The sequence below is a fragment of the Cutaneotrichosporon oleaginosum genome, assembly GCF_008065305.1.
Source record: "Cutaneotrichosporon oleaginosum strain ATCC 20508 chromosome Unknown ATCC20508_contig03, whole genome shotgun sequence".
In the NCBI taxonomy this organism is placed as follows: Eukaryota; Fungi; Basidiomycota; class Tremellomycetes; order Trichosporonales; family Trichosporonaceae; genus Cutaneotrichosporon; species Cutaneotrichosporon oleaginosum.
In genome coordinates this window covers 873,521-899,875 of record NW_027072172.1, presented here as the reverse complement: position 1 = coordinate 899,875, position 26,355 = coordinate 873,521, and the positions used below count along the sequence as shown (strand labels likewise).

Genomic DNA, 26,355 nt, shown 5'->3' with positions numbered 1-26,355 from the left:
GGTCCGCGGCTGTTGTGTTGTATGCGATGATGGATGTTGCACTCGAGTTGTGGAGTGCGGGATGCATAGCTGGGCATGAGGGCTCGCGTTGCTCGTTCAGATGTCATCTTATGCGCCACTATGGACGCGGTGAACCATCATCGCACAGACGTGACATCTTGGCAACTCGCAGATGAAAGAAGGGACGGAGGAGGAACCAAACAACTCGCTTTCTCCGAGTGCCCTCGGCTTCACCACCGACTGCTACTGGATCCAACACCACCCGCGCTTCTCGCACTTGCGCACGCAAAACTCGAGCGCCGGCAGCGCATACGGCCAGAAGCGCTCCTCCCACCCGTCTTTGCCCGGGCCCGGCTCGAGCGCGCCATGCGGCATGCCCTCCGCCTCCACGAGCTTGCTCTCCACCCCGAGATCACGGAGGCGTGCGTGCGCGTCCCGCGTCTGCTGCGGGTCGAGCAGCTCGTCGTCGGCGGCAAGCACCCACACCGAGGGCGGGAACGACGCGTCCATCAACCGCACCGGATTCTGGATGTCGGGGTACGGCGGCGCGTGGCCCGTCATGAACTCGTTGAGCGACGCCGAGTTGATTGCCTGCCGTCAGCTTGCGGGTGGGGGGAGGGGGACGCACGGCGCTCGCCCACGTCGCGCGCGGCGACGAGCCGTCCTCGCTCCTGCGGTTAGCTGCGCGGTGCGGGGGCGCACCAAACGTCGTGCGCCGTGCTGACGGGCTCGAAGAGGAGGGCATCGATCTTGCGCCGCGCCCACTTTGGCAGCGCCGCAATCGCCTCCTCGTACGGCGTGTAGTCGCGGAAAATGCGCCCGTTGAGATCCGCGAGCGGGTAGGCGACGTAGTTTGCCTTTGGGAGAGGGAGGCCGGCGGTGGCCGCGTCGACGGACTGTGTCAGCGCACGCGCCGGGGGGACGAACCACCAACATGGCGGCGGTGCCGCCCGCGCTGCCCCCGAAGACAAAGTTGCGCTCAGGCTCGAGCCCGAGTGCGGGATACAGCCCCGGCAGGTCGTGCAGGACCCAGCGGTAGCCGTCGAGCAAGTCGTGCCGGATTGCGCGCAGGCGCACGCTGCGGTTAGAAGGGAGGGGGGCGGACGGACTGTGGACACATCCGGTATTCGAGGGACACGACGGCAAAGCCACGCTCAAGGAGGTATGCGAGGTGGCCGGAGAAGACGTGCTGCGAGTCCGCCGTCGTGAATGCCCCACCGTGGTATGTGATGCCTGAGTGAGCGGACGGAGGGGGGGGGAGCAGGGGCTCACCGACGGGGACACGCCCGGCTTTGATCTTGTCGGGCAGCGGAAGCCACACGTCTGCGTGACACCCGCCCGTCATGGACGGCAGCACCTCTTTGAAGAGGTGGCGGGTGTACTCGAAGCCTTCGCGGGATGTGGGCATGGCGGGATGGGGATGGGAGTGGGAGAGGTGGCGAGGAGGTGGATGTGGGTTTGGGTGGAGAGTGATGTGGCACCGGGCCGATCCCACCGGCATTCCTCATATCAAGGCGGAGATTTGAGAATAATAACGCTTGACTCGGGCTTCAATCCACTTGCTCGATGTCGGTGTGCGCAGCGGCATCGTTGTGGGCTTGGCCGCGACTGCGTTTGGCTTTGTACATGGACTGATGTCTGTCGCGTATTCATCACCCAAGGCCATGTTCTGACTCTTCCAGACTGATCTCACTGATCAAGCTCGACTTGACGTTCTCTTCCTGCCTCCCCGCCTAACCCCCGCCCCCCCTCCCACCCCACATGGCCTATAATCCGCCGGGCCCAGCGCCACATGAAGCGGAAGCGAGACAGGTCTGAGCGCCGGAGAAAGTCATCGCCGGCGGCGCCTGATGACACTATACTCAGCCCTGCAGATCGACAGCATCCGAGCGCCGCGCCAGCATTATCGAGCCGCACATCTCCGAGATACGTAAAGTACAACATAGTAGTGAGCAGTGACAATCACGCGCGGGCGCGCGCACGCTCGAGCTCGGCCCACGGGTCTTGGCAGAACGAGTCGCGCCACAGCGCACCGCCATCTCTGTTTCCGCCGCCGTGGGCATGGGCATGGCCATGGCCATGACCGTTACCATGGCCACCATGGCCACCATGGCCACCGTGGCCACCGTGGCCACCATGCGACCCTCCATGACCATGCCTTGCTTGTCCGAAGCCTCCGCCGCCGCCGCCGCCGCCGCCGCCGCCCCCTCGACCCCGCCCCCTACCCCGCCCCCTCCCGCGCCCACGCCCACGCCCCCAATCCCGTCCATCGCCTCCACTAGGCCCCGCGCCCACGCCCTCGCCCACACCGTCGCCCACACCCGCACCCCCGCCCCCTCCGCCGCGGGGATCGCTCGCGGGCCAAGTCGGACACGGCCTCTGAATGTCAGCCACGTCTGGAACACGAAACCAAACCAAACCACACAGCCAAACCAAATACCAGAAGGCCCGGTATCCGGTAATGTGCGGCGGCTGTGATTCGCCGCGGCGCAGGCCCTGACTGGGCTGGCTTTGCCTGGCTTGGTCGGGGCCCGAGCGCTGTATCACTCACTTTGACGCCCGAGACGGGCGCACTGGCCTCGGGGGAGGTGGGGCGGGCACGGCGGCGGGCGCCAACAGTGCCGCGGGGGCCTCGGGTGCTGGGTTGTCCGCGGGAGGGTTGGGGTTGGGGGTGCTTGCCTTTCTTCCCGAAGGACATGGGGAGGTCGAAGGCTTCCATGGCGAGGGGAGGGGGGGAGAGAACGGAGGAGGAGGTGGGTGGCCAAAGCAAGCGGCGGAGGCGGAAGATGATGGTTGATGGATGCCGAGGAGAGGGACGATTGGAGGATGCAGACGCGGATATTTACAGAGGGGAGCGGATAAATTACGGCTTGGGCCGGAAAAGATAAGCGGGTTTAGCTGTGCCTCCAGTGCCTCTGGCATTGCCCTCTGGCGATGCATGATGCGCTCTGACACGGCTACATGCACGTCGTGCATGTCTTGATCACGGCAAGAGTTGATCTGAACAGATACGATGCATGGAATAGTCGCCACTCGCCACAACGCACGATGCATACACGTCCCAGACCAGGAATTTGATTTCCGAGAGGCAGAGTGGAGGTTGACGAGGACAGCGCGTCGGAATGCAATGCGCGGCACCGCCCGAATCTCGGGATAAAGCTTTGAGTGATATCCTGACGGAGCAGAAGGGCAGCGCAGCTCGGAGAGGGCCGAGGCGAGGCGCACAAGACATGCTGCAAGCTGGTTTGTCGGCCCAGCATGTCCGGTGCCAAGGTGTCAGTGGGCCGGTGGGCGGGGGCAACAGAATGACGCGTTAGCTCGCTGATGCGTGCGGGTGCAGGTGCAGGTGCAGGCGCGGGTGAGGGTGCGGGTACGGGTGGGCATATGGGCATGAGAGCATGAGAGCACGAGAGAGAGCGAGGGATGGCGTCCCGCTTGCGTCGCTTGCAAGATGCCAGCATGGAGAGCGATTTTTTGGATGCCGGATGTCCGGTCCGTGTCATTTTGGCAGACATAATAGAATTACCCTGAATTAACAGCTGTGTGTGCAGTTCGAGCTGGCAACAACAATCTGATCCTCTCTACTCTACTCATCCTCTCATCCTCATCCTCATCCTCATTCTCGTCTTTTCCATTCTCGAGACACACCATCCTCCTCATCCCCCGCCCCCTCCCCTATCCACCCCTCCCCTCCCACTCCCACTCCCCCCCCCACCCAAAATGTCCTCTGACAAGGGATCATCCTCCGCTATCGGCGCGATCACCTCGACCGCAGGCGCCCTCATCAAGCCAGGAGAGTCCGAGCTCCAACGCTGGAAGCGTACCTTTGACAAGAACGCCGGGGTCGAGGTCAACGGCGAGAAGTGAGTTGCTAGGACGAGAATGCGGAGGGGATTGGACCAAGCCCAAGCAAGGCGACACTGCGAGCTTGCAACAGCGACTGCGCCAACGCGGTCCACAGCCAAACTGGCCTCTCTCTCTGAAAGCCGTCTCGCCATCGAGCAAATCTTGATGCACGACTTGCAGCAGCACCCGCCGCCACTGTGACCATGACGCCGCGGTTGCTTGCTCGGTACGCAACCCTGGCTACGCTACGTGTCGAGGGTGCCGTGTCATGACCCAGGTTGGCGTGCACGGGCATGCATGAGTGACCATGTGGGCAAATGTACAAGTGCACCCCACTGCTGCCGCAGACAGTGCGGCGGCAAGCGGTGACGCTTTGCTCGATGGTTGACGGCGCGCCGATAAAAGACGCGCGGGCAGTGCTCGGGGCGGTCGGTGGCCGAAAATTCGTTTACGAGTCGTCACCCGGCGGCAACAAACCACCCGGCCCTTCCCCCCCTCTGCACAAGCATCCTTCGCAATCGGCTGACCCCCGCTCCCAGGTTCCTCAACGCAGACCAGTTCATCAACGCCATTGCACCCACAGATGAGGGCTTCAACCGCATCAAGCGCCAGCAGTACAACGTTCGTGAGTAGCAAGCAAAACCAGACACGCCAAGTCGCTTCCGCTGCCGGTGACTACCGGCCCTTCCCGTCCCTTACCTCTCGGCCGATGCGCTAATCCGTCACAGTCTTCCAGGTCGCAGACGCAAAAAAGCGCGGGCTCGTCTCCTTCAACGACTTTGTGCTCTTTGAGACGCGTGAGTGTGGCGGAAGAAACCATGCATGCTAGGTTGCTTGGACGATAAACTGACGCCAGTGCTGAAACGCGTATGTCCGATACGGAATGAGTGCAGGGGCCCTTGCTAACATCATCAGCCCGATGCCGACTACCAGCTCGCCTTCTCGGTCTTTGACGCGTAAGTTTTCAAACAAAGGCAGTGAACTCATAACAGCGACGCGTCGGGCACGATCGACTATGAAGAGTTCAAAAATGTCATGGGCAACAACATCAAGGACAGTGGCATCCGTGGGTATTTCCGACCGGCAGTAGCCGGCCCACCTTTTTTTTGAACCCTGGCACTTACTGACCCAACAGCGTTCAACTTTGATTGCGACTGGAGCAAGCTGTACCTTGGCAAGCGCGGCAACGCGCACACGCTCGACTACTCGCAGTTCACTCAGCTCATCAAGGGCTTCCAGGGCGAGCGTCTTCGTCAGGCTTTCCACTTCTTTGACAAGGACGGCGACGGGTACATCAGCCCCGATGAGTTCCAGCACATTATCACCGAGATCGCTGGGCATAAGCTGTCCGAGTCGGTGCTTACCCGTCTGCCCACGCTATGCACACTGAACCCTGGTCGCAAGATCAGCTACTCTGAGGTCATCGCGTTCAACAACAGTGAGTAGTCGGTGGGCGCCTCGGCATTGTCGGGAATTGCGATATCCATGCTAACCCCGGCAGTTATCCGTGACATGGACGTAGTCGAGCGTCTGCTGAACCGCGCCGTGCGCAAGTCCAAGGACGGTCGCATCAGCGTGTCCGACTTCCTCAACGAGTGCGCCGCCAACCTCCGCTACGGCGGCTTCACTCCGATGGAGGCCAATATTATCTGGCACTTTGCCTCGCGCGGTGGCGGCCTCGCGACCGCTAGCGAGCGTCTCACCATGGCCGACTTTGAGCAGCTCCTCGACGCCAAGTGGAACCCACCAACAAACGTCGTCTCTGATCTCAAGGCCTCGCGTGGCTTCGCTCACCAGCTCGGCGAGAGCACGTGGAACTTTGTTCTCGGCGGTATCGCTGGTGGTATTGGTGCCTTTGCCGTGTACCCCATCGACCTTGTCAAGACGCGTCTTCAGAACCAGCGCTCGAACGTTGTCGGCGAGGTCATGTACCGCAACGCGTTCGACTGCATCAAGAAGGTGTACACTACTGAAGGAGGTGTTCGCGCCTTCTACCGTGGTGTGCTTCCTCAGCTGGTCGGTGTCGCCCCCGAGAAGGCCATCAAGATTACCGTCAACGAGCTTGTGAGGAAAAAGCTCACCGACCCCGAGACAGGCCGCATTCCTCTTTGGGCCGAGCTTGTCGCCGGTGGTACTGCTGGTGGTTGTCAGGTCGCTGTTACCAACCCCCTTGAGATTGTCAAGATTCGTCTGCAGATGGCCGGCGAGATGGCACGCATCGAGGGCAGCGCGGCACCGCGTGGGGCTATCCACGTTGTCAAGCAGCTGGGTATCGTGGGTCTGTACAAGGGTGCGGCGGCCTGCTTGTGGCGTGACATTCCTTTCGTGAGTTTCCGCAAAGAGAGAGAAGCGATAGCCCCGCTAACCTCAGTCCATGATCTACTTCACCGCCTACGCACACCTCAAGAAGGACTTTTTCGGAGAGGGCAAGCGCGGCAAGGTGCTCTCGTTCGGCGAGCTCCTCCTCGCGGCCGGTATCTCGGGTATGCCCGCGGCGTACCTCACCACCCCTGCCGACGTGGTCAAGACGCGTCTTCAGACTCAGGCGCGCGCCGGGCAGACGGTGTACAAGGGCGTCATCGACGGCTTTGTCACCATTGCCCGTGAAGAAGGGGCCCGCGCTCTCTTCAAGGGTGGTCTTGCGCGTGTCATCCGTTCGTCGCCCCAGTTCGGTGTCACTCTTGCGTGCTACGAGCTTCTGAGCAAGTCGTTCCCGTACCCTGGCGGAGAGAAGGCGACCGAGGCCGTGCGCCCCACGCGCGAGTCACACACGGACATCTCACGCATCCGCGCGCGCAACGGCCTGCGTATTCTGCTCGACTGCTCGAGCCGCTTTGGCATCCACAACTCGGAGACGGCGACCAAGGCATTCGGGGCGTACCCCAAGGCGTTCAGCGGTTAAGCCGTGCGGGCGGGAGGATGGAGGAGGGGAGATCGGAGGCGGTGCACCACATCATTGCATGGCCGGGGCGGGGGCCGGGGGCCGGGGGGAGGAGTAGATCGCGCGCCTGGCGGCGCCGGCGATGTAGATTCAGGTATAGTTCACTCTGTCTGCCATTGGGACATTGGTTGTTGGGTATGAATTCATGCCCCTGCGCGGTTGGACAGAGTACGAGTACAGTAGGCATGTCCGATGAGATCGTATCAAGCTATCGGCACTACCCTCGGCGAGGCACAGCCTCGGCATTGTTATCTCGCCTGATCGCTTGCTGACGCGGAGGCCGCTGCGCCGATCGGCCGAGCAAGATACGCGCGGAAATGCGCTAAAACTCGCGCCTATCACACGCCACGACAGGCACAGCCCGACCTCCACACGTGACGCCCACTCCCTCCGGCACAGCGACGAGCATCCTCGACGCGCTTTCTTGTCAACCACTCCATGTCCCACTTGCATCAGAGTAAGTCGTCGCGCGGCCATGATGAGGACGCTGGGGCTCGCACACCTCCGGGACATGCCGACACGCCAGCCATGCTAATCAATACTCTCTGAGCCGGTGACATCCACCTCCACCCCTCTGTGGCGGCTGACGCAAGCCCTCTTCCTCGCGCCGATAGTGCACGCGCCTGCGCGCACGCAGCTCGACGTCTTTCCCGCGCTGCTGGCCGTGCGCGGCGGCCGTGTGGCGTGGCTCGAGCGCCTCCCCTCACTGGCGCGCGCGCACGCCGACGCCGCCGCGGCGCGCCGCGGCATCGAGCTCCGAGACGTCGTGGTGGTGGACGAGGGATTCCTGTGCCCAGGCATGGTGGATACGCATACGGTGGGTGTGCCACCGCCCGCCGGATGTGCTGACCCCAGCATGCACCGCAGTACCCGAACAACGGGCTCGGACACTCGCTCCAGCTCCTGGAGTGGCTTGACGAACTCACATTTCCCCTCGAGAAGCAGTTCTCGGATGACGAATACGCCCGCGAGGTATATGGCCAGGTCGTGCGGCGCAATTTGGCCGCTGGCGTGAGTCACGGCCCCGGAACGCGGCTCACCCCAGACAACAACAGCCTGCTACTACGGCACACTGCACGTGCCCGCGACGCTGACGCTCGCCGAGGTCGCGCTGGAGGCGGGGCAGCGCGCCCTCGTCGGTCGCTGCAGCATGGACCGCGCCAGTCCGCCGGACTACGTCGAGGCGGACTGCGCCGCGTCCATGGCATCCACGCACGAGTTTCTCGACCTCTTCCCGCGCTTCTGCGCGAACACGCCGTTGCCGCTCAACGGGTCGTCGAACGGCACATCCAACCAGCCGCTCGTCCGCCCGATCCTGACGCCACGCTTCGCGCTCTCGTGCTCTCCGCCGCTGCTCGCGGCGCTCGGCCAGCTAGCAGAGGCCAAGCACCTGCCGATCCAAACGCACATCAGCGAGAACGGCGCCGAGATCGCGGCCGTGCGCAAAGCGTTCCCCGCCGCACCGCACTACGCGGGCGTCTACGACGCCTTCGGCCTGCTCACGCCGCGCACGATCCTCGCGCACGGCGTACACCTCTCGCCGCCCGAGGTCGCGCTCATCGCGCGCCGCGGCGCCGGCGTCTCCCACTGCCCCACGAGCAACGTCAACCTCAACTCGGGCGCCGCGCGCGTCCTCGCCCTCCTCGACGCGGGCGTGCGCGTCGGCCTCGGCTCAGACTGCTCCGGCGGGCCGGGGACCGGCGTGCTCCCCGCCCTCCGCGGCGCGGACGCGATGAGCCGCATCCTCGCGTTCGAGGGGCGCGCCGAGCGCGGCCTCAGCATCCCCGAGCTCTTCTACCTCGCTACGCGCGGAGGCGCCGAGATCGCGGGCGTCGACGCGGGCTCGTTCGAGCCCGGGCGCGAGTTTGACGCGCTGTGGATACGCCCGCGCAGCCCCGGATTCTGGGCGGGCGGGGATACGCGCGCGCTCTTTGAGAAGTGGCTGTTTGCCGGCGACGACAGGGATATTGGCGCTGTGTGGGTGCGCGGTCGCTGTGTGAGCGGCGCGCCGCCATGAGTATAGACAGTACAACATGCATTTTGGGTCTTGGGATCGGGTATGGAGAGGGGGCTAGAGCCTCACGCGGCCCGTGCTGTGTGCCAGCTCGGCGAGGGCCACGTCGTCGGACTCGACGAGCGTGCTCCGGCCCATTGCGAGTTCCGCGGCGCGGTCGAGCGCGCCGCTGTAGTGGTACTTGAGCGCGGAGCTGCCGCGGATCGTGCTCGCGCTCGGCGTCGAGTCGCGCTCCTCGAGCGACGGTCGGGCCGGCAGCACGAGTTCGGCGTGCACGGCCAGGAGGGCATCGAGGACGTCGGTGAGCTGGTATCAGCGTCTCGCACCTCACCAAAACGGGTCAACCAAGTGCCCTAATCGCAACTCACCGCGCGCGACTTGGCACGCCCCACAACGTCCCATGCGCGCCCCGCCTCGAGCACCGTCGCGACCTGCTCGCACCGCCGCGCGATGTGCGGGATCGCGCCCTCCGCAACCTTGCGGAGCGTGCGCACCGCCTCCTGTCCCCCGTGCAGAGGCAGGAGGGCGAGCACGCACAGCTCCTGCACTTCGGCGGGGGCGGCGGGAAGGGCGGCGAGCAGCGCGGGCGTGGCGGGCCGGTCGTGTTCCACCGCGAGCGTCGCGACCGCGACGGCGAGCGTGGGGTCCGGGCGCGCGAGGAGCGCGTCGGCCAAGCCGTCGATGAACGCGGGGGACGCGTGCCCGATCGCGGCGTGCACGCCCTTCATCCATACGTGGGCGAAGTGGGGCGTGATGCGTGCCAAGCTTGTTGCGAGGGTGCGTGCGCGCGTGGGTGGGTCTTCGGACTCGCACGCGATCTCGAGGGCTTCGAGCGCGCGCTGTGCCATCTCTTCTTTCCGCACGGCGTCGGGGGCGGAGGAGAGGGCGTCGAGATGGCTGTTGGCTGTGAGTCGCGGGAGGTTGGCGTCGACCTTGGCGAGCAGGCGAAGGGTCTGTTGTTAGCTCCGCTGCGGCGGGGCTTACCTCGCGCCGGACGGTGCTATCCCCCGAGTCCACGCCGGCCATGAGCGCGCCCATGTGCGCCTCCGTCAGCCCCTCTTGCCACACGAGCGGGAGGGAGGCAAGGCACCGTAGTACGAGCACGCGAGTGTTGGGGGCGGGTTTGGGCTCAAGCCTGTCGGATTTGCGAGGACTGGAAAGGCTAGAGCGGCTGGATGGGCGCTCTTTCCCTTTCCCCTTTGTCAACAGCAAGCCGCGCAGATGCTCCAGTAGCGGCTCGGAGACCGGTTCACCGTCGACAGCGTGAAGGGCCGTGACGAGCGTGCAGACTTCCAAGAGGCAGGCTAATGTCAGCTCGGCCTGAAGACCGCAGGACGTACCATGCGCCCACCCGCCCGCACCGGGAGCCGTAACCACCTCTACGATCTCGTCGGCCAGCGCGCGGCTGCGCTCTATCACGTGTGATTTCAAGTCCAGCCCGTCGTCCGCAGACAGCGTCGTCAGCGTTGTCACCAGCGCTCCCAGCGCGCGGATAAGCTGCATGAGCAGCGGACTCGGGACGAGATGCCGCGCCGTCGCAGCGAACAGCGTATCGCACTGCCGCCGCCGCCGATCAGGATTCTCTTCCCGTACCCCAGCCTACCGTCAGCAGCGCCCAGCGCCACGCGGCGGCCTACCTCCAGCGCGTCCGCGAAGCTCTTGACGACAGACGCGAGCACGCCCACGTCCTCTTCGCGGCGCATGCGCCGCGCAAGCTCCTTCAGCCCCACGTGCGCGCCCAACACGCGGAGGGCTTGCAGCGTGCGCTGCCGCACAGCAGGCCTGGCGTCAGACAGCTCCGTTCACACTCACATGTCGTGCTCGAGCAGCCGCGGCCCCAGGAGGGGGAGGACGGCAGGCGCCAGCTCCGTGCTGGGGAGGGCTATGGTCGCCGCGAGCGCCATGAGGATGTGTGGTGGGCTCGTGCTCGCCAGGTCCTTCCGCACCGTGTTGATGAGGAGGAGCGCGACGTCGTGGCCCCGCAGCCGCTCGATGAGGAAGCGGTAGCCTGTGCGACGGTGGGCGGCGCCCGCTTCCGCCAGCTTGAGGGCGGGGACGAGGGCGAAGTCCGTGTCGACTGGCACAGTGCTCGCCGTCGTGCAGGTCAAGAGGATGATGAGGGTCTCGGCGATCTTGGACTGGAGTTAGCGACACCGCAGGAAGCTCACGTTGCTCGCGTTGCCGTCGAGCACGGCGCGGCAGCGCTCCACTTCCGCCGCAATCGCCGCGTCCGCCGCTTGTGGGGGCGCGGCGTCGAGCCGCGCTAGCAGGGTATAGTGCGCGCGGCTGTGGGCCGCGGAGAGGATGAAGGGGGGTAGGGACATGGTGGATGGACAGGAGGCGAGTTGCCACCGACCGACCTCCACTTGAATGTCGTCGTAATCATGGAATGCAAGCAGCCGCGTCACATATGCATCTCGCCTCAGCTCTACTTGCATCTACCCCGCCCTGCCATCAGCCCCGCCACGCGTCGAGCGCTCACAGCGCTGCCTTGGGCGCCTTGCGCGCGTCGTCGCCCGAGACGAGGATGCACGCGTGGTCGCCGAGCACGACCTTGTCGGTGATGCCGCGCGCCTTGACAAACTCCCAGATCTCGTCGCTCTCCGCGCCCGGCTGGAACCACAGGGCGTGCGGCTCAGCCTCGGGCCGCCGCGGCTCGGGGAAGAGCGTGTGCATCATCTTGATGCCGAGGGCTGGGTGCAGAATCACGCTGATGGACGTGTTTGCGAGGTCGGGGAGCTGGGTCTGGGGTGTGAGTAAGGGGCAGGGTGCGAGCAGATGGGGAGCAAAGGTGCAGGGGTAGGTTGACGAGGGGAGAAAGAATGAGGAGGGTGGTGGGAGTGATGAGAACGGCAAGAGAGGTGACAGAAGAGGCGTTGTTGTCGCACGACGGAAACGCCCCCATCCATTGCTCTCACACCTTCACCTCTCTCTCTGCTGCTGCCTGCCTAGCTACCTAGCCGACCCCGATCAACACTCACAACATCATCAACCACCTTCTGCCCCAGCACGCCCTTCTTATTGTCGTAGCCGTCGCGCGGCGCGCGTACACCTGTGACTGGCAGCTTCCTGTCCGTGTACCACTCCAAGACCTTGTAGTCGAAGCGCGAGTCGTCCTCGAGCACGCGGCCGACGACGGCGAACCGTGGCGCGGACATAAAGTGCTCGGCGTGGGGTGGGATTTCAGTGAACATGGTGTTTGTGGTGGGCGGGACGTGGGATGCAGGTTGATGAGCAAGGTCAAGAAACTCTCGGCCCGGCCGAATCGGCTATCCGGTGGAGGTGGCCGGTCCGCTCTCCGACTCCAAACCACTCCGCGTCCACTAGTCATCGTGTACATGTCTACTACTCTACGCCGCCACCGGAGCAGACGCACCCGCGCCCGCGCCCGCAGTCGCACCTGCACCCGCACCTGCACCCGCCAAGAGCTGCTGGTAGTGGTGCCCTCTGTACACGTAGGCATCCTCGGTCGTTGGCTGCGTCTTGTCGTTCATCATCGCGACCAGCTTCTGGAACTCGGGGTCAGAGTCGACGTGCTCAAAGTTCCACAGCTTCCACGACGTGCCCTCGGCCACCTCATCCTTGCGGCGTTGCCGCTGCTCGTTCTCAATAAGGCTCTTCTCCCGGCCAGCCGTCTCAAAGTCGCCACCGCGGATGCCGTTGGCCACCTTCTGCCACAGGAAGCGGCTCTCCCACTGGCCCTGCTCGGTGATGGGCCGAACAGTGATCTCCTCCTTGGGTGTGTCGGCGTCGTAGAACACGGGGCCCTTGGTCGAGCCAACATAAGACACGCCAGTCCACTCGCCCTCAAAGGTCTGGACGGTGCGAGACCCCTTGGTCATCTTGGCCTTGAACATGTGTGCCTTGCCCGAAAAGTATCCCTTGCCCTTGTAATCGATCTGAGCACCGTAGCCAGTGCTGCTCTGGATCGCCGACGAGTCGGTGAGCTCAATGTACGGCGAGCCCCACACGATGCCGTCGATGCGAAGTTTGGGAAGCGTGATGAGGTACATCTCCTGCTTGCCCGTCTTCTTGGGAGTCACGTAAAGCAATGCGTGACCCGACTGCTTGACGTGGATCGACGTGCCCGAGAACGACGTCTTCTGGCCCGAGTGACCCTGGAGGGCGACACCTGCCTTCTTGTTCTCGATGTAGCTGGGGTGGGTCAGCATGTGTTCATCTGCTGCGACGCACTAGGCGGTAATAGGAGGGTGGTGCGACACCTGCTCCGAGACCAAGATGGTCTCGCCGCGACCCTCGACGTCGGGCCAAGACCCGTAGAAGAGCTCGCCAAGAACGGGGTTGAGAGGCTTCTTCTCCGAACCCATCTTCTCGTTACGAGTCTGATGTTAGCCGGAGCCTCAGCGAAGCGGGGATGATGCCGTGCCGCCAAGAAGTGCACGCTCCATTGCACAACTCACGGTGTACTGGCCCTTGAGAGTCGCGATGAACCAGAGAAGGACACGCTCCATGCGGTCCTCCTCGGTCTCACCCTCCGAGATGTCGGCGAAAAGCTCGGGGTGCTCGGCCCAGTAAGCGGGGAACTCGGTAAGCGACGTGGGCGAGAGGATGACTAGGGGTTGCCAAGCGGGGTGAAGAATGTTGTGTTGTGATCATGGCGCACAGACGCGGGGGGAGCAATGGCACGATCAGACGCCAGGAGACGAAGCGTTAATGTGAGCCGTGCGATAAGACGTGGAACGAGGATGTGAGGCCAACAACAATAAGAAAGAGGGTCAGCATTGGCATATGGGTGCAGTGTGGGCCGAGTTGGGCAACAGTGGAACTTACATGGAGGGGCAGTCATTGAGCTGAGGTCGCCAGTCATGTGGGCGAGGCTCTTGATGAAGCTCGCCCATCCTGCCTTCTGGTCCTGAGGGACGTCGGCGCCTTTTGAACCCATCAAAGATGAGCGGCGGGCGCGTTTGTGCCGAAGGTGTAAGAGAGTAATGGTGAAAGATGTTGTGGGGGGGTAGATGCGGGCGTGCCAAGTGAAGGAGTGGAGTATTGGTGGTGAATGTTGATGTTTGTTTACGAGTCGAGGTCAGGAATGAAACAGAAAGACGACAATAATGTTGACCAGAAAGGTGAAAGAGCAGAGATGGTGCGTTGTCGCGATGTCGCGATGTAGCGGGTGTCAGTCCAAGTCGCTCGGGATGCATAGTAGCTGGGACGCGAGTGTTCCGGGGCGCACGGGAAACAAGGCGAGGGAGGGGGGGGGGGGGGGGGGGGGGGAGGGGGGCTGGTGTGGTGACTACGCGTACCTTCTTCCTTGGGAGTGTTGGACATTGTGGTAGAATAAGAGAGAGTCGAGAGAGAGAGAGAGACGACGACGACGACGACGACTGCTAGTGACTAGTAGTGCGAGTAGAGGGAGGAAAGTAGAAACAAGTTATCGATGATGACGAGTGCTTGAATTGACCACTTGGTAGAGCGACGTCAGGGATATTCAAGCAAACAGAGTGAAGAGAGGAGAAACAGTTGCTGGAGAGATCGAGTCGAGATCGAGTCGAGATCGACCGACGAGAGCTGAGAGTGAGAGAGGAGAGATGAAGAAGAGGGGAGTCACGATGTCGTTCAAGTTGTGCTCGCTGTATGAGTGTGAGTGGCGGGCGATGGTTGAATGCTACGGGCTGGCCGTTGGATGCTGGCTGCGGGCTAGTGGCTGCGGGCCAACTGGCGGAAGCCAGAGGGCCAAGGACCGACGTGTTGGGCTCAGGGGTGACTTTGGGGGCGGTGACGTTGTTGGGGCCGTGGTTCGAGTGTCGGCTCTTGGCACTTAATACATCCCTCCAGTTAACGCCACATGGTTGTCTCGTGGTAGTAGCGTGGATGCCAGATTGTTGTGTTCTGATGTCACTCCACGTGTCTCAACGGAGACCGTGTCATCTCCGATCGCCAAGACGGAGCAGGCTGACCGTGGCGGGATGAGAGAAGCGTGCCCGGCGGCGACCGCTGTGCGCGTGGCGAGCGAGTGTCAGGGTCAACGGGCTGATATGGGTGATGATGATGAAGCTGATAATTGATAATGGATCGGCTTATTACTGCGACATTTCCTATTCACTCGTCATCAGCAATCATCCAACACCGCCGGCCAAGACCGCCGGCCTCGTCTCTCTCCAGATCTCTCTTCCCAGTTGCACAGCGTGGGCGCTCATGGACACGCTCTTCCAAGTCACGAGTCATTCAAACATTCCACGCTGCTCGCCGCGCTCGCTATTCCTCGCATCCGTCTAACCGTCCCCGAGCGCTTGCGTCGCCGTTGCATCGGACGCGCTCATAACCGCTGTCCGTCATTATATTCCTCGCTGTCTCACCCACGCGTCCTCCTCTATCCCCCATCACTATCAACTCCGACATGTCCACTATGTCGTCCCTCACCGACATCCCGTTCGTGGCAAAACTAGCCGACATCCCAGTCGTGTCCACCCTCGCCGCTCACCCCTACATCACCGCCGTCCTCCTCACCCTCGTCCTCGGATACATCTACTGCTTCCCCTACAGCGACTACCGCTATGGTATCCACAACGTCCCCGGCCCCCCCAACCCCCACCTCTTCTGGGGCAACCTCCAGGAGGTGATCAAGGCGCCGCCAAATGCGATGCACGAGCAGTGGTTCAACACGTACGGCAATGTCATTCGCTACAAGTTCCTCATGGGCGCGCAGCGCCTCACCTCGGTCGACATGGGCTTCATCGGTTATGTGCTGCAACACAACGACGAGTTCATCAAGCCGGTCCGCGCGCAGGAGATGCTCGAGCGCCTGCTCGGCAACGGCGTCCTCATCGCCGAGCACGCCGCGCACCGCCGCCAGCGCCGCGTCCTCAACCCCGCGTTCTCGCTCGCCGCCATCCGCGACATGACCCCAATCTTCTACGACAAGAGCTACGAGCTGCAGCGCAAGCTCGCCGAGCTCATCGAGGAGCCGTCGGAACTGGACCAGGCCGCGCCAACCCCCGCCAAGCCAGAGGATGTGGTCAAGGGCGCCCGCAAGATCGACGTCATGCGTTACATGGGCGCGGCGACGCTCGATGTGATCGGCCTCGCTGGCTTTGACTACGATTTCAATGCCCTGCGTGATAACAAGAACGAGCTCGCCGAGGCGTTCCGCACCATGTTCTCCGCTGGCACCAGCCCGTCGGCCATGAACATCCTGCAGAACTTTATCCCGATTCTCCAGTTTGTCGTGAGTTTGTGTGATTGTGAAAGGTACCTAACGACAGCCGACAAAGGCTAGAGAAGCGACGCGCCGCAGCCGTGCTGTCACCGTGCGCATCGGCAAGGTGAGTTCTTGGACACGTGGATCCCCAGCTCACCCACAGGAACTGATGGACAACAAGAAGGCGGCGGTTCGAGCGCTGTTCGCAGGCGAAGTTGAGAAGGGCTCGGACATCGGCAAGGATCTCCTCTCACTCGTCATCAAGGCCAACATGGCCTCCGACCTCCGTCCGGACCAGCAGTTGACCGATGACGAAGTACTTGCGCAGATCACTACCTTCGTGAGTGGAAACCCGCGCCTGCACAGCTTGCGCCATGCTTGCGCTCACACCAGATGCTTGCGGGTAACGAGACGTCGTCGACAGCCCTGACGTGGCTCCTCTACCGCCTCGCGCTGCACAAGGACGTGCAGGACCGGCTGCGCGCCGAGTGCCAAGCGGTGCCCACTGACCGGCCGAGCATGGACGAGATCAACGCGCTCCCGTTCCTCGACCAGTGCGTGCACGAGTCGTTGCGCTTCGACAACCCCGTGGCAAGCACGATCCGCGAGGCCGTCAGCGACCAGGTGATTCCCCTGTCCGAGCCCGTGATGGGCCGTGACGGCAAGATGATGAGCGAGATCCACGTCAAGAAGGGGACGACGATTTTCCTGCGTGCGTAGACTGCGACTTGTGCAGACTCCCGATGCTGACAAGGAGCGATTATGAATGTGAACCGCAGCAAGGAGATCTGGGGCGAGGACGCGGACAAGTTCAACCCCGACCGCTTCAGCGTGGGCGGCATCCCGCGCAAGCACGTCCCAGGCGTGTTTGGTAACCTGCTCACATTCCTCGGCGGCGCGCGTAACTGCATGTGAGTGAGGGGAGGGCGCGGGCGCGGGCGCGGGCGGAGTAGACCCGGCGGAACCGGCGGCCTGTATTCTGGGTCGTGCCATAGCGCCGGGCGCCCAAGGCACCGGCGTCTGCGGCGGGCTGGGCCTCGTAGCCTGCTCTCAAGCTGGAATCGGGTCTCGCTAACGGCAGTGGATACCGGTTCGCCCTGATCGAGATCAAGATGATTCTGTTTGTGCTGATGCGGTCGTTCGAGTTTGATGAGCTACCGAGCAAGCCCGAGTACGAGGCCAAGTCGTCGTGAGTGGGGTGTAGGCGGTGTGGCTGACGGCAGCATTGTGATGCGTCCGCGTGTGGTGGGCGAAGAGGACGCGGGGTTGCAGATGCCGCTGCTTGTACGGTTGCTGGAGCAGTAGACGGAAGAAGAGCAAGATTGTCAAGAGTAGTATTACCAAGATATCAAGATAGAGACTTGTTATGGAGACGAGTACGACGTACGACGAGCGTCGGGTCGGAGGATATGAGGTAATTAGCATTTGCCTCGAGCCCGGCGTCTGGAAGCGAGGGAACCCTGAGGCAAAGTCGATTTCGGTGATTGAAACGACTCCCCCCGTCGCCTCCATCGCTCCATCTCCGGCCTTTGCTCTTCGCCACGCTCGTCGAGCTAGTCATCATTCGGAAACACGGCCCCATCCTCCTCCTCCGCCGCCCCCGCCCGATCTCATAGATATATATACTTACGTTGCTGTCTGGTCTCTGCATTCCCCTCTTCCCACTTCTCGAGCCTCACCTGCGCCTCATATCCCCCCATCGATCGCGCCACTCTGCGCATAATAATCTACACTCATTCTACCTGTCTCACCTTAATTACCCACCATGCCATTCACGCCCATACAGACATTCGTCGGCGGCCTGCTTCTGCACGTCTCCACGAGCGGGCTGATGACCGAGACCGGCCGTGTGCTCGGCATCTCGGGGGTCACCGACGGCGCGCTGCTGGGCGACCACGCGCGGTGGCGCTGGGCGATCCTCGCCGGCCTCGTCTCCGGCCCGGCGCTTGTAGCAGCGGCAGGCCTTGCCCCCGCCCTCCCGCCTAACGGCTTAGAATTGTGGGCAGCAGCGCCAGCCGGGCGCCTCGCGCTCGCCGGTGCCATGATCGGCTTCGGAGCCAAGGTGAGTGGAGCAAAGGCCCAAGCTGACACCAGCTCGGATCAGGGTGTACGTCCGGCCACTTCTTGTGCGGGGCGAGCCGGCTCTCGCCGCGCTCCCTCGTCGCGACGGCGACGTTCATGGCCTCCGCCGTCGCAGTCGCAAAGCTTGTGCCGGCAGGATACCTCGTCGACGCCGTGCCGGCGTGGGCGCCATCCTACCCCGCGACGGCGGCATTGCCGGCGCTCGGCGGCCTCCTCCTCGCGGCCGTGCTGGCGCACAACGCCCTCGCCGCCCTCCTCCCCAAAGCTTGCCGACCCAGCACACCACCCTCCGAAGCAGAGAGCTGCTACTCCCCCGCCCAGCTCCTACCCTACCTCCTCTCTGGCCTGACCTTCTCGCTCGGCCTCATCGTGTCCGGCATGGTATCCCCGCTCAAAGTGATGGGTTTCCTCCGCCTCCCGCCCCCACTGGACGCATGGGACCCGTCGCTCGCCATGATCGTGGTCGGTGGCGTCATCCCAAACATGATCCAGTGGATGGCGCTGCAGACGCGCACGGCAGGCGCGCCCAAGCCTCTCTTTGCATGGGAGAAGTGGCACGTGCCTTCGCGCCGCGACATCACGCCGCGTCTCGTCCTCGGCGCACTCGTCTTCGGCGCCGGATGGGGGCTCGGCGGCGTATGCCCCGGCCCCGCGGTCGTCACGGGCGGCCAGCTCGCCGTCGACGCCCTGCGCGGCGTGGATGTGCGCGCTCCCCTCGTGGGGTGGGCGAGCTACATCGTCAACATGGGTCTCGGGTTCGTCGCCGCGCGCGCCGTCGAGGCTCGTCTCTAGCGTCGCTTTGCATCTAGATCGCCATATACGTAGACTACACTGTAAATTAATCAATGCATTTTGACTAGACGTTGAGCGCTCACCGAGTCCGAGTCGGCCAGCGCCGATCCCCCACCTGCCTGCCGTCGCTAACCGCATGGTCCTGCCCACCTCCCGAGATATATGACCGAGGCAACTATATCGCTCGCTCCATCACTCATCATGGCACCAGGCTGCTTCGCATTCTTGAGCAAAACCAAAGCTAAGGCATCTGAGCCTGTGCGCGAGAAGGCTGCTCTGCCTCCGCCTCCGGAGCCACAGCTTCAGCCCCACCTCCCCGCCGCACACGAACACTTCGAGCCATGCTTCCAGTGTTCCGGCGCCAGTGCGTGGGACAAGCTCGACGCCGAGCTGCCAGCCTACACTGCGCGCGCGCCCTTCTCTTCTGACGTGAGCCTCCCCTCCCCCCTCCCCTCCCCCTTTCCGCAAATCTCACACCAGGCCCGCGCCGCCATAGTCGCCGCAATCAACGACGCCGCGCCCGCGCTCACCAAGCTCTCTCTCTACATCTCCGACCACCCCGAGTTGGGATACCACGAAGTGCACGCGCACAAGCACCTGACCGCCTTCCTCGAAGACGCGGGCTTCGCCGTCGAGCGGGGATACAAGGGGCTGGCGACGGCGTTCCGCGCGTCCTACAAGCACGGCTCGGGCGGGCGGGTGTTCGCCTTCAACTCGGAATACGATGCGCTGCCCGGCATCGGGCATGCGTGCGGCCACAACCTGATCGCGGTGTCGGGCGTCGCGGCCGCGCTCGGCGTGCGCGCCGGCATGCGCAAAGCGGGACTGAGCGGGGAGGTCGTGCTCATCGGCACGCCGGCGGAGGAGGGCGGCGTCGGCAAAGGCGTGCTCATCGAGCGCGGCGGGTGTGAGTCGCCCATCGGCTGCCAGGGTAGTGCGAGGACTGGCTGACGACAGACAAAGGCGTGGACGCATGCATGATGATCCACCCCGTCGGGGGCATGGGCGCGGCGCCCGGCCGCGGCGCCGTGACGCCTACACTCGCGATCAATACGGTCAACGTCGAGTTCTTCGGGCGGACAGCCCACGCGGGCGGCGCGCCGTGGGACGGCGTCAATGCGCTCGACGCCGCGAATATCGCGTACACGTCCATCTCGGCGCTGCGGCAGCAGATCCACACCACCGAGCGCGTGCACGGCATCATCTTGCGCGGCGGGGACGCGCCGAATAGTGCGTGCATGATGTGAAGAGGCTGACGCAGTCATCCCGGACTACACAGCGATGAAGTTTTATGTGCGCGCGCAGAGCGCGGCCGGCGTCGAGGCGCTCATTGCGCGCGTGTGCGCGTGCTTTGATGGCGCGGCGCTCGCGACGGGGTGCAAGGTCAAGTATACGACTGAACGGGTTATGATGGACCTCCGCAACAACTTGCCGCTGGCGGAGGAGTATGCTGCCGCGATGGGCGAGGAGTTCCATCTGCCCACATATGTCGGCATCGACGACTGGAGCGTCGCGGGCGGGAGCACGGACTTTGGTAATGTGCGGTGCGGGAGAGGGAGGTGGCTGACATCAGGTCACGTATGAGATGCCGGCCGCGCACCCGCACTACGGCGTGGCGTCCCCAGAGGGCGGCAACCATACTGTCGCGTTCCGCAATGCCTGTCGCACCGACGAGGCGCACGATTACACGTGGAAGTTTGCCGCGGGGATGGCGTGCGTCGCGGCGCGCTTCATGCAGGACAAGGCGTTTGCGGACGACGTCAAGAGCTGGTATGGCAAGCACACGAAGGGGAAGAAGTAGACGGGATCAGTAAGAGCTCGCACCAACTTGGTCTAGACATTGTCCATTTACTATATGGCTCACTAACGAGCATTATGCAGTACAACAAATACATTAGAGGTACTTGCAGTTGTCCTGGCCGGTCTTGACAACGGCGCTCAGGTCGGAGCCGAGACGGCCTGCGCGGGCGATCCAAGCCTGGGGTCAGTTCTTTGTCTCCTCTCCTCTTTCCTCTCTATGAGGCCACTCACATCGATCGCCTCGTCGCCGGGGTGCTGGTTGCGGCTGAGCAGGAACAGGGTGTTAAAGTTACGGCTCTGCACGATGGCCCAGTCGCCAGTGTAGTCCTGCACGATGTAGTCGGGGCCGGGGCACGGGTTGGGCCGGGAGCCGGGCACGCCGTCGAACGAGACCTGGAACACGCCGGCGGCGCCGTACCACGGTGCGACGGGGCGCGCGACGCCCAGTGCCTCGTTGTACGACCCGTCGGCCTTCTGGCCCGTGTTGTTGACGGCGACCGTGCCGTCGTCGTTGGGCGAGTAGAACGCCGCCACACACGTGCTCCCCTCCGTGTACGGGAACACGGTGCCCGCCACCTGGTACCAGCGGCCGTAGTAGGTGTCGAGGTCGAAGTAGGGGTCGGGGCGGGGGTAGTAGCATGTGCCGTCCCATGTGGCGGGCACGGGCTTCTTGTCGTTGCTAGGCGCACCGCCGCCGCCGTTGCCGCCGCCGTGGCCGCCGTCACCGCCGTTGTTCCAGTCGGTCGCAAGAGTCGAGCCCAGAAGAGTGAGGAGAGTGAAGATGGCGAGCATGATGTTGATGGATACCGAGTCCCCTCTCACACAAGCCTCCTTATATCTCTTCCACCCCACCAGCTGTGTACACTTACTAGACGCACCGGTGCGAATGCGGCCGGAGGTAGCCAGAGGTCCATGACGTGCGCCCAGCACGACGAACCTTGCCCCGCGCTAGAGTATTCAAGTCGATCTTCCATTCGCCCCGTGCTCATGCTCACGTCGTCATGCAAATGACCAGCAAATGACCATGCCCAACCCTGCGATCCTGCACTAACAAATCAGCCGGCTTGCAGGCTTGGCTTGGAGCAGGCGGGTGCCTGTTCCTCCGCCCCTTCGAGCCGTCGTCTGCGTCCAGGCCTCCAAGTCTCCTCTCGTGATCGTAAACCCTTCAGCATAATTGCCTAGATACTGGAACTGGGAACTGGGGACTGGGGACTGAAGACTGAGAAAAGGTACCCCGAGATCGCGTCATACAAGCGTCGCCGGACCTTCTTGGCAGGCTGTTGCAGGCTCCGTATACAGCAATCGTGCAGGATCTTATCACTGACGTCACTCCATGCGGTCATGCCCGACGGCCGCCGTCTGATCCAGCGTTGGGAGCGTCAGTGAGCGCGACACGCTCGGCGCCGCATGGGCATGCTTCGTCGCTCCGAAGCATGAGGACATGCTGCGACTGCGCCGCGTGCGCCGCGACTGCGGACTGCAGGGCTGCGGATGGGTCTCGGCGTATTAAATAATCCATCTCCGAAGTCCGGCAAATATCCCGATACTCCTCCCCATGTCCCGTGTCTCATGTCCCAGTCGCTTTTCGCTTTATAGACACAATGCCGGCTGTCGAGCAGCAAAATGGTGAACAATGGCGCATCCATTCTGAATTGTCTGCTTCATCAAGAAGCGTGCCGGGCCTGGTTGCAGCTCTAACTTAAAAGCAACGTGGCTTCCAGTGCGGGGCTCTCCGCGGAGGCTGGTGCGAAACGCGAAGCAGGCCGCGCTCGCGCCTTCAAAGATGGGAAACCCGGGTTGTGAGCACTTGCAACGACCCCCGGACATGTTGAACACTTGTACAGTTCGATGAGTTCTGCCGGAAGTTACTTCTGCCCCGCACCGTTCCTACTTCCCACGAGGCATCTGTGGCATCAACCATATTGGGGTCCTCTGCCGGCTTCCGTGCCTCCCATTATACTCTACAGGTTGTGAGGGGAACAGCGAGGTGTGACGCAGGCGCTTGGCGAGCCTTCGGGCCCAAGATGATCCGCATGCCGCGCCACGAGCCGCGGCGTGGCTCAACAGCTGTGCGAGATCTGTGCGCGGTGCGACTGCGGCAGGTCCGGAGCTTGGTGGCAGAGCGCGGGGGCACCGGTCGGTTCTCTGGCCGAACGATAATACACAATAATGGGAGCGGGGAAGCTAGTGGGAGCTGTACGAAGCGATCCACTGGTGCTCGGGCACACGCTCGAGTGGTAGTCGATCTGCGGGGTTGAGTTGCAAGAGCTGGCGTCAGCGGAGCCTTGTTCTCGACATACGCTCATGATGAAGTCCCGCGCGCCCTCGGAGACGAAGGCAGGGAACCGCACATCGCAGCGGCAGATACGCTGATGAACGAGGCGCGGACCGGTGCTCGTATCGGCCGCGAACGGCTCGGCGCCAACAATAAGCTCGTACGATAGCACACCGAGGGCCTGGAGTCAGCAATCAGAGCATGCCAGCCACCCGCCCCTTTCCCCACACCCCTTCCAAAGGCACCGCTGCTCACCCAGATATCCACAGCCTTGCCGTGTGGCTGGTTGAGCACCATCTCGGGCGAGACATAGCTCAGCGTGCCGCACAGCGTGCGCTGGCCCTCCGTGGGCGAGTGCACGCTCCAGCCGAAATCCCCGATCTTGAGCTCGCCGCCAAGCCCGATAAACAGGTTCTCAGGCTTGATGTCGCGATGAATGATGTTCTGCGTGTGGAGGTACGCGAGCCCGTCCGCGACCTGGCGGATGTACTGGGGTGAGCTCACCGCCTCCTCCCCACGCACCTTCACGCTCCGCCGCTCGCTGAACCGCCCCCGCTTCGCGAGCTGCCGGTACATCTCGCCCTGCGCCGCATACTCGAGCATGAGGACGACGCGGTCGTCTTCCGCAAAGAAGTCGTACAGCCGTACAATGTTGGGGTGGCGCAGCGCGCGCATCACCTCAATTTCCCGGCGCGCTTGTGTCTCGGCGCGCTCGTTCGCCATAATCGCCGCCCGGTCGAGGACTTTGAGCGCGACGATGAAGTCGGACGACTTGAGACGCGCGAGGTACACTTTGCCGAAGTGGCCTGGGGTTAGCGCGGAGAGGAGAGAGTGTACCCTTGCCGAGTGGCCTGCCGATGTCAAAGTCGCGCAGGCTCCAGGTGCGTCCGGGCTCCAAGTCCATTGTGGGATGGTTGTGGGTGGTGGAAGGTTGATGGATGCCAAAGTCAGTCGCGCTGTTTGCCGCCTTGTTCCCGCCAGGGGCGAGAACATGTTGTTTGGTTCCGCCCTCCCAAGCCATGCGATGGTCTCGTCGCAACAGCATCATCGTATTCAACGCCACCCCACCAGCTATCCCAGTTAGACACGACTGTACGGACGAGCTCGGCGCGCAAACGGCCCTCATGTCCCCTCCTCCTCATCCCCCTTCGTCTGCGCAACCCAGACGGCATGTTCCCAGTGGCGCCGGGTAAAGTGGTATACCCGTCTGGGGCAGCCGAGCATTCCGGGGCGCTTCAAGTATCGATGCGGCTGAGACCGGTAGCGAGAGCCCAACGTGTTGCGAACCACTTCCTCACTCACCCACTCACCATGACTCAGAACAACGAGTACGCGACGATTGGTGCCGACACGCCGACCCCCTTGCGACTCCCACGCGTGCTAGTGCACGCGGAGAGCGGCGCCGCCATCGAGCGGCTAAGTGTTGGCGGCGAGCCGGGCGTCAAACTGGGCCACTGGCGCCCCTCCCCGTCCGTCGTCGGCGCGGACGCGTGCGCCGCGGCCATCGCCGACCTCGGCCCGCTCGACCTCCTGACCTACACGGCGTGGCGGTACGACTCCCCGACGTACATCGACAACCTGTACCATCTCTGCCGCCTCCTCCAGTCCGGGGAGGGAGGGACGCACGTCGGCGTCGCGGACTTCGACCTGCCGCATCTCAAGCTTCTAGTGGGCAGCGGATACCCGATCGTCGCGAACACAGTGTCCGCGTCACTCCTTGACACGCGGTACGCCGAGATGGCCGACTACTGCCGCACGAACGAGATCACGATCATCGGGTACGGCGCGACGCTCGGCGGGCTGATCAGCGAGGAGTGGGTGGGCGCGGCGGAGCCGAGCGGGCTGCACGGCGACCAACAAAAATGGAAGCGCGTGATCGACGCCACGGGGGGCTGGGCGGCCTTCCAGCGCGTCCTTGCCGCCGTGTCGTCCGTCGCGAAGAAACACGGCGTGTCCTGCGCCGCTGTCGCGGCGCGGCACGTGCTCGACGCCGGCGTCGCGGCCGTGATCCTCCCTTCGCCCGTCGCGGGCGTCCTCACTCTCTCGCTGGACGCCGACGACCGCTGTCTCCTCGCGTGTGCGACCGAGAAACTCGCCCGCCTGCCCGGCGGGTGTGGGGACGAGCTGCGCTTCGCGCCGTTCCTCACGGCCTCGGGCGGCCTCCCCGCCCAAGCCCAGACGGCGTGGGAAGCGCCGGCGAAGCGTGCGCAAATGGACGCGACGCTCGCGCGCGGCGGGCGCATAGAGTATCTCTCAGGATCGCCGTGGGAGCCTGTGGTCGGGTACTGCCGGTCGGTGCGGTATGCCGACCGCATCGTCGTGAGCGGGACGACGACGAAGCCGCACCCCAGCGGGCGCGGCGTCGTGGGCGCCGACGCAGAGGACCAGGCCACGTTCGTGTTCGACATCATCCGCGGCGCGGTCGCCGCCGTCGGCGGATCCATGGCCGACGTCGTGCGCACCCGTATCCTCTACACTGACGTCGAGCGTGATTGGCTCGCCGTCGGGCGCGTGCAGGAGCGTGAGATTATGGCGCGCCACGGCGTCCTCCCGACCAACACGATGGTCGGGGGGCTCACGTATGTCGTGGGCGCCGAGGCGCTGCTTGAGATCGAGGCGGAGTGTGTTGTGGGTGCCGGGGCGGGCGAGGTGATGCGGCTTGATCCGCGCGACTTGTAGGGCTATATGAATGTATGACCTTGTGCTGAACGATAGGGACCTGCCTGACGAGCTGTGGCGCCAATAACTTGTGGCATGGGAGGCACAGGAAGGGAGTGACAAGATAGACACTGGGCTGAAGATGTGGATAGCAGCACCCATACGCAGCGGTACAGGCCAGTTTTCATCCCTGTTCAGGGGGTGTAGCTCAGTGGTAGAGCGTCTCATTTGCACCGTGGCTTCGACTACGACCTTCTTGAGAAGGCCTGGAGTTCAATCCTCCACTCCTCCAAGCTTTTTGTATCGAACATTGACCAGAATCCCATGTAGGCTGACGCGAGATGCAGACGACACTCGCAGCGTGCGTTGTAACGATAGGAGGGGTAGTGGGAGTGGAATGCGTGCGCAGAGGTGGATGTACCCATTCACCTAGAAACCGGTTATTTGAGGACTGTATTGATCAACCTTCACCAGCAACGCCTTGAAGCCAGAGTCAGTCCTCTGCTGAAAGCGCAGCATGTCCCCTTGACACAGGCTTCGACACGAATCGTCCAAACGCAGTGACCAGGGTTGACGGGCGATGCGCCAGGGTGCTCCACGGCTTCACCACACCAGCGTCACCTACTCCCACGCAATGCCCAGCATGCCCAGACCAACGGACCGCCTAATCAACATAGAGCCCCCGGACTTAACAGATAATACATTCACAAGCCCGTCTCAAACCATGGCTGCCGTGACTTTCGTATGTCGTCTCGGGATGGTTTCGAGTTGGCGTTTGCACAGGGCGG

The 26,355-nt window shown here is 63.3% G+C and overlaps 13 protein-coding genes across 13 annotated transcripts; 6 read left to right on the top strand and 7 right to left on the bottom strand.

Moving 5' to 3' along the window:
- Positions 1-243: 243 nt before the first annotated feature.
- On the bottom strand, positions 244-1,408 carry COLE_03542 (uncharacterized protein; the record flags this gene model as incomplete). Its single annotated transcript, XM_018420533.1, has 6 exons — positions 244-591; positions 629-671; positions 703-896; positions 928-1,078; positions 1,110-1,233; positions 1,273-1,408. 6 exons carry the CDS (start codon positions 1,406-1,408, stop codon positions 244-246), a joined length of 996 nt encoding a protein of 331 aa, XP_018275737.1.
- A 978-nt stretch (positions 1,409-2,386) lies between these two features.
- Positions 2,387-2,719, bottom strand: COLE_03541 (uncharacterized protein; the record flags this gene model as incomplete). Its single annotated transcript, XM_018419881.2, has 1 exon — positions 2,387-2,719. The coding sequence occupies one exon, from the start codon at positions 2,717-2,719 to the stop codon at positions 2,387-2,389; it is 333 nt and encodes a 110-aa protein (XP_018275736.1).
- Positions 2,720-3,720: 1,001 nt separating this feature from the next.
- COLE_03540 (uncharacterized protein) lies at positions 3,721-6,748 on the top strand (the record flags this gene model as incomplete). Its single annotated transcript, XM_065626293.1, has 8 exons — positions 3,721-3,863; positions 4,386-4,471; positions 4,575-4,654; positions 4,762-4,802; positions 4,839-4,912; positions 4,982-5,284; positions 5,348-6,171; positions 6,218-6,748. The coding sequence occupies 8 exons, from the start codon at positions 3,721-3,723 to the stop codon at positions 6,746-6,748; spliced, it is 2,082 nt and encodes a 693-aa protein (XP_065482374.1).
- An 838-nt stretch (positions 6,749-7,586) lies between these two features.
- Positions 7,587-8,804, top strand: COLE_03539 (uncharacterized protein; the record flags this gene model as incomplete). The annotated part of the gene is made up of 3 exons (XM_018424364.2): positions 7,587-7,604; positions 7,643-7,798; positions 7,833-8,804. 3 exons carry the CDS (start codon positions 7,587-7,589, stop codon positions 8,802-8,804), a joined length of 1,146 nt encoding a protein of 381 aa, XP_018275734.1.
- A 54-nt stretch (positions 8,805-8,858) lies between these two features.
- Positions 8,859-11,125, bottom strand: COLE_03538 (uncharacterized protein; the record flags this gene model as incomplete). The annotated part of the gene is made up of 7 exons (XM_018426987.2): positions 8,859-9,107; positions 9,170-9,754; positions 9,786-10,105; positions 10,142-10,400; positions 10,439-10,583; positions 10,614-10,939; positions 10,970-11,125. 7 exons carry the CDS (start codon positions 11,123-11,125, stop codon positions 8,859-8,861), a joined length of 2,040 nt encoding a protein of 679 aa, XP_018275733.1.
- A 154-nt stretch (positions 11,126-11,279) lies between these two features.
- Positions 11,280-11,995, bottom strand: COLE_03537 (uncharacterized protein; the record flags this gene model as incomplete). Its single annotated transcript, XM_065626292.1, has 2 exons — positions 11,280-11,546; positions 11,783-11,995. 2 exons carry the CDS (start codon positions 11,993-11,995, stop codon positions 11,280-11,282), a joined length of 480 nt encoding a protein of 159 aa, XP_065482373.1.
- Positions 11,996-12,151: 156 nt separating this feature from the next.
- On the bottom strand, positions 12,152-13,704 carry COLE_03536 (uncharacterized protein; the record flags this gene model as incomplete). The annotated part of the gene is made up of 4 exons (XM_018419880.2): positions 12,152-12,956; positions 12,996-13,144; positions 13,223-13,374; positions 13,593-13,704. 4 exons carry the CDS (start codon positions 13,702-13,704, stop codon positions 12,152-12,154), a joined length of 1,218 nt encoding a protein of 405 aa, XP_018275731.1.
- A 1,464-nt stretch (positions 13,705-15,168) lies between these two features.
- Positions 15,169-17,265, top strand: COLE_03535 (uncharacterized protein; the record flags this gene model as incomplete). The annotated part of the gene is made up of 6 exons (XM_065626291.1): positions 15,169-15,991; positions 16,071-16,300; positions 16,354-16,672; positions 16,718-16,871; positions 17,042-17,149; positions 17,184-17,265. 6 exons carry the CDS (start codon positions 15,169-15,171, stop codon positions 17,263-17,265), a joined length of 1,716 nt encoding a protein of 571 aa, XP_065482372.1.
- Positions 17,266-17,725: 460 nt separating this feature from the next.
- Positions 17,726-18,834, top strand: COLE_03534 (uncharacterized protein; the record flags this gene model as incomplete). The annotated part of the gene is made up of 2 exons (XM_018421341.2): positions 17,726-18,022; positions 18,055-18,834. 2 exons carry the CDS (start codon positions 17,726-17,728, stop codon positions 18,832-18,834), a joined length of 1,077 nt encoding a protein of 358 aa, XP_018279170.1.
- A 201-nt stretch (positions 18,835-19,035) lies between these two features.
- On the top strand, positions 19,036-20,635 carry COLE_03533 (uncharacterized protein; the record flags this gene model as incomplete). The annotated part of the gene is made up of 5 exons (XM_018421342.2): positions 19,036-19,263; positions 19,315-19,741; positions 19,792-20,064; positions 20,096-20,373; positions 20,408-20,635. 5 exons carry the CDS (start codon positions 19,036-19,038, stop codon positions 20,633-20,635), a joined length of 1,434 nt encoding a protein of 477 aa, XP_018279171.1.
- A 93-nt stretch (positions 20,636-20,728) lies between these two features.
- COLE_03532 (uncharacterized protein) lies at positions 20,729-21,426 on the bottom strand (the record flags this gene model as incomplete). Its single annotated transcript, XM_018426633.2, has 2 exons — positions 20,729-20,812; positions 20,866-21,426. The coding sequence occupies 2 exons, from the start codon at positions 21,424-21,426 to the stop codon at positions 20,729-20,731; spliced, it is 645 nt and encodes a 214-aa protein (XP_018279172.1).
- Positions 21,427-22,818: 1,392 nt separating this feature from the next.
- On the bottom strand, positions 22,819-23,813 carry COLE_03531 (uncharacterized protein; the record flags this gene model as incomplete). The annotated part of the gene is made up of 5 exons (XM_018419985.2): positions 22,819-22,902; positions 22,935-23,090; positions 23,165-23,398; positions 23,432-23,715; positions 23,747-23,813. The coding sequence occupies 5 exons, from the start codon at positions 23,811-23,813 to the stop codon at positions 22,819-22,821; spliced, it is 825 nt and encodes a 274-aa protein (XP_018279173.2).
- Positions 23,814-24,220: 407 nt separating this feature from the next.
- Positions 24,221-25,655, top strand: COLE_03530 (uncharacterized protein; the record flags this gene model as incomplete). Its single annotated transcript, XM_018425341.1, has 2 exons — positions 24,221-25,584; positions 25,625-25,655. The coding sequence occupies 2 exons, from the start codon at positions 24,221-24,223 to the stop codon at positions 25,653-25,655; spliced, it is 1,395 nt and encodes a 464-aa protein (XP_018279174.1).
- Between the last annotated feature and the right edge of the window lie 700 nt (positions 25,656-26,355).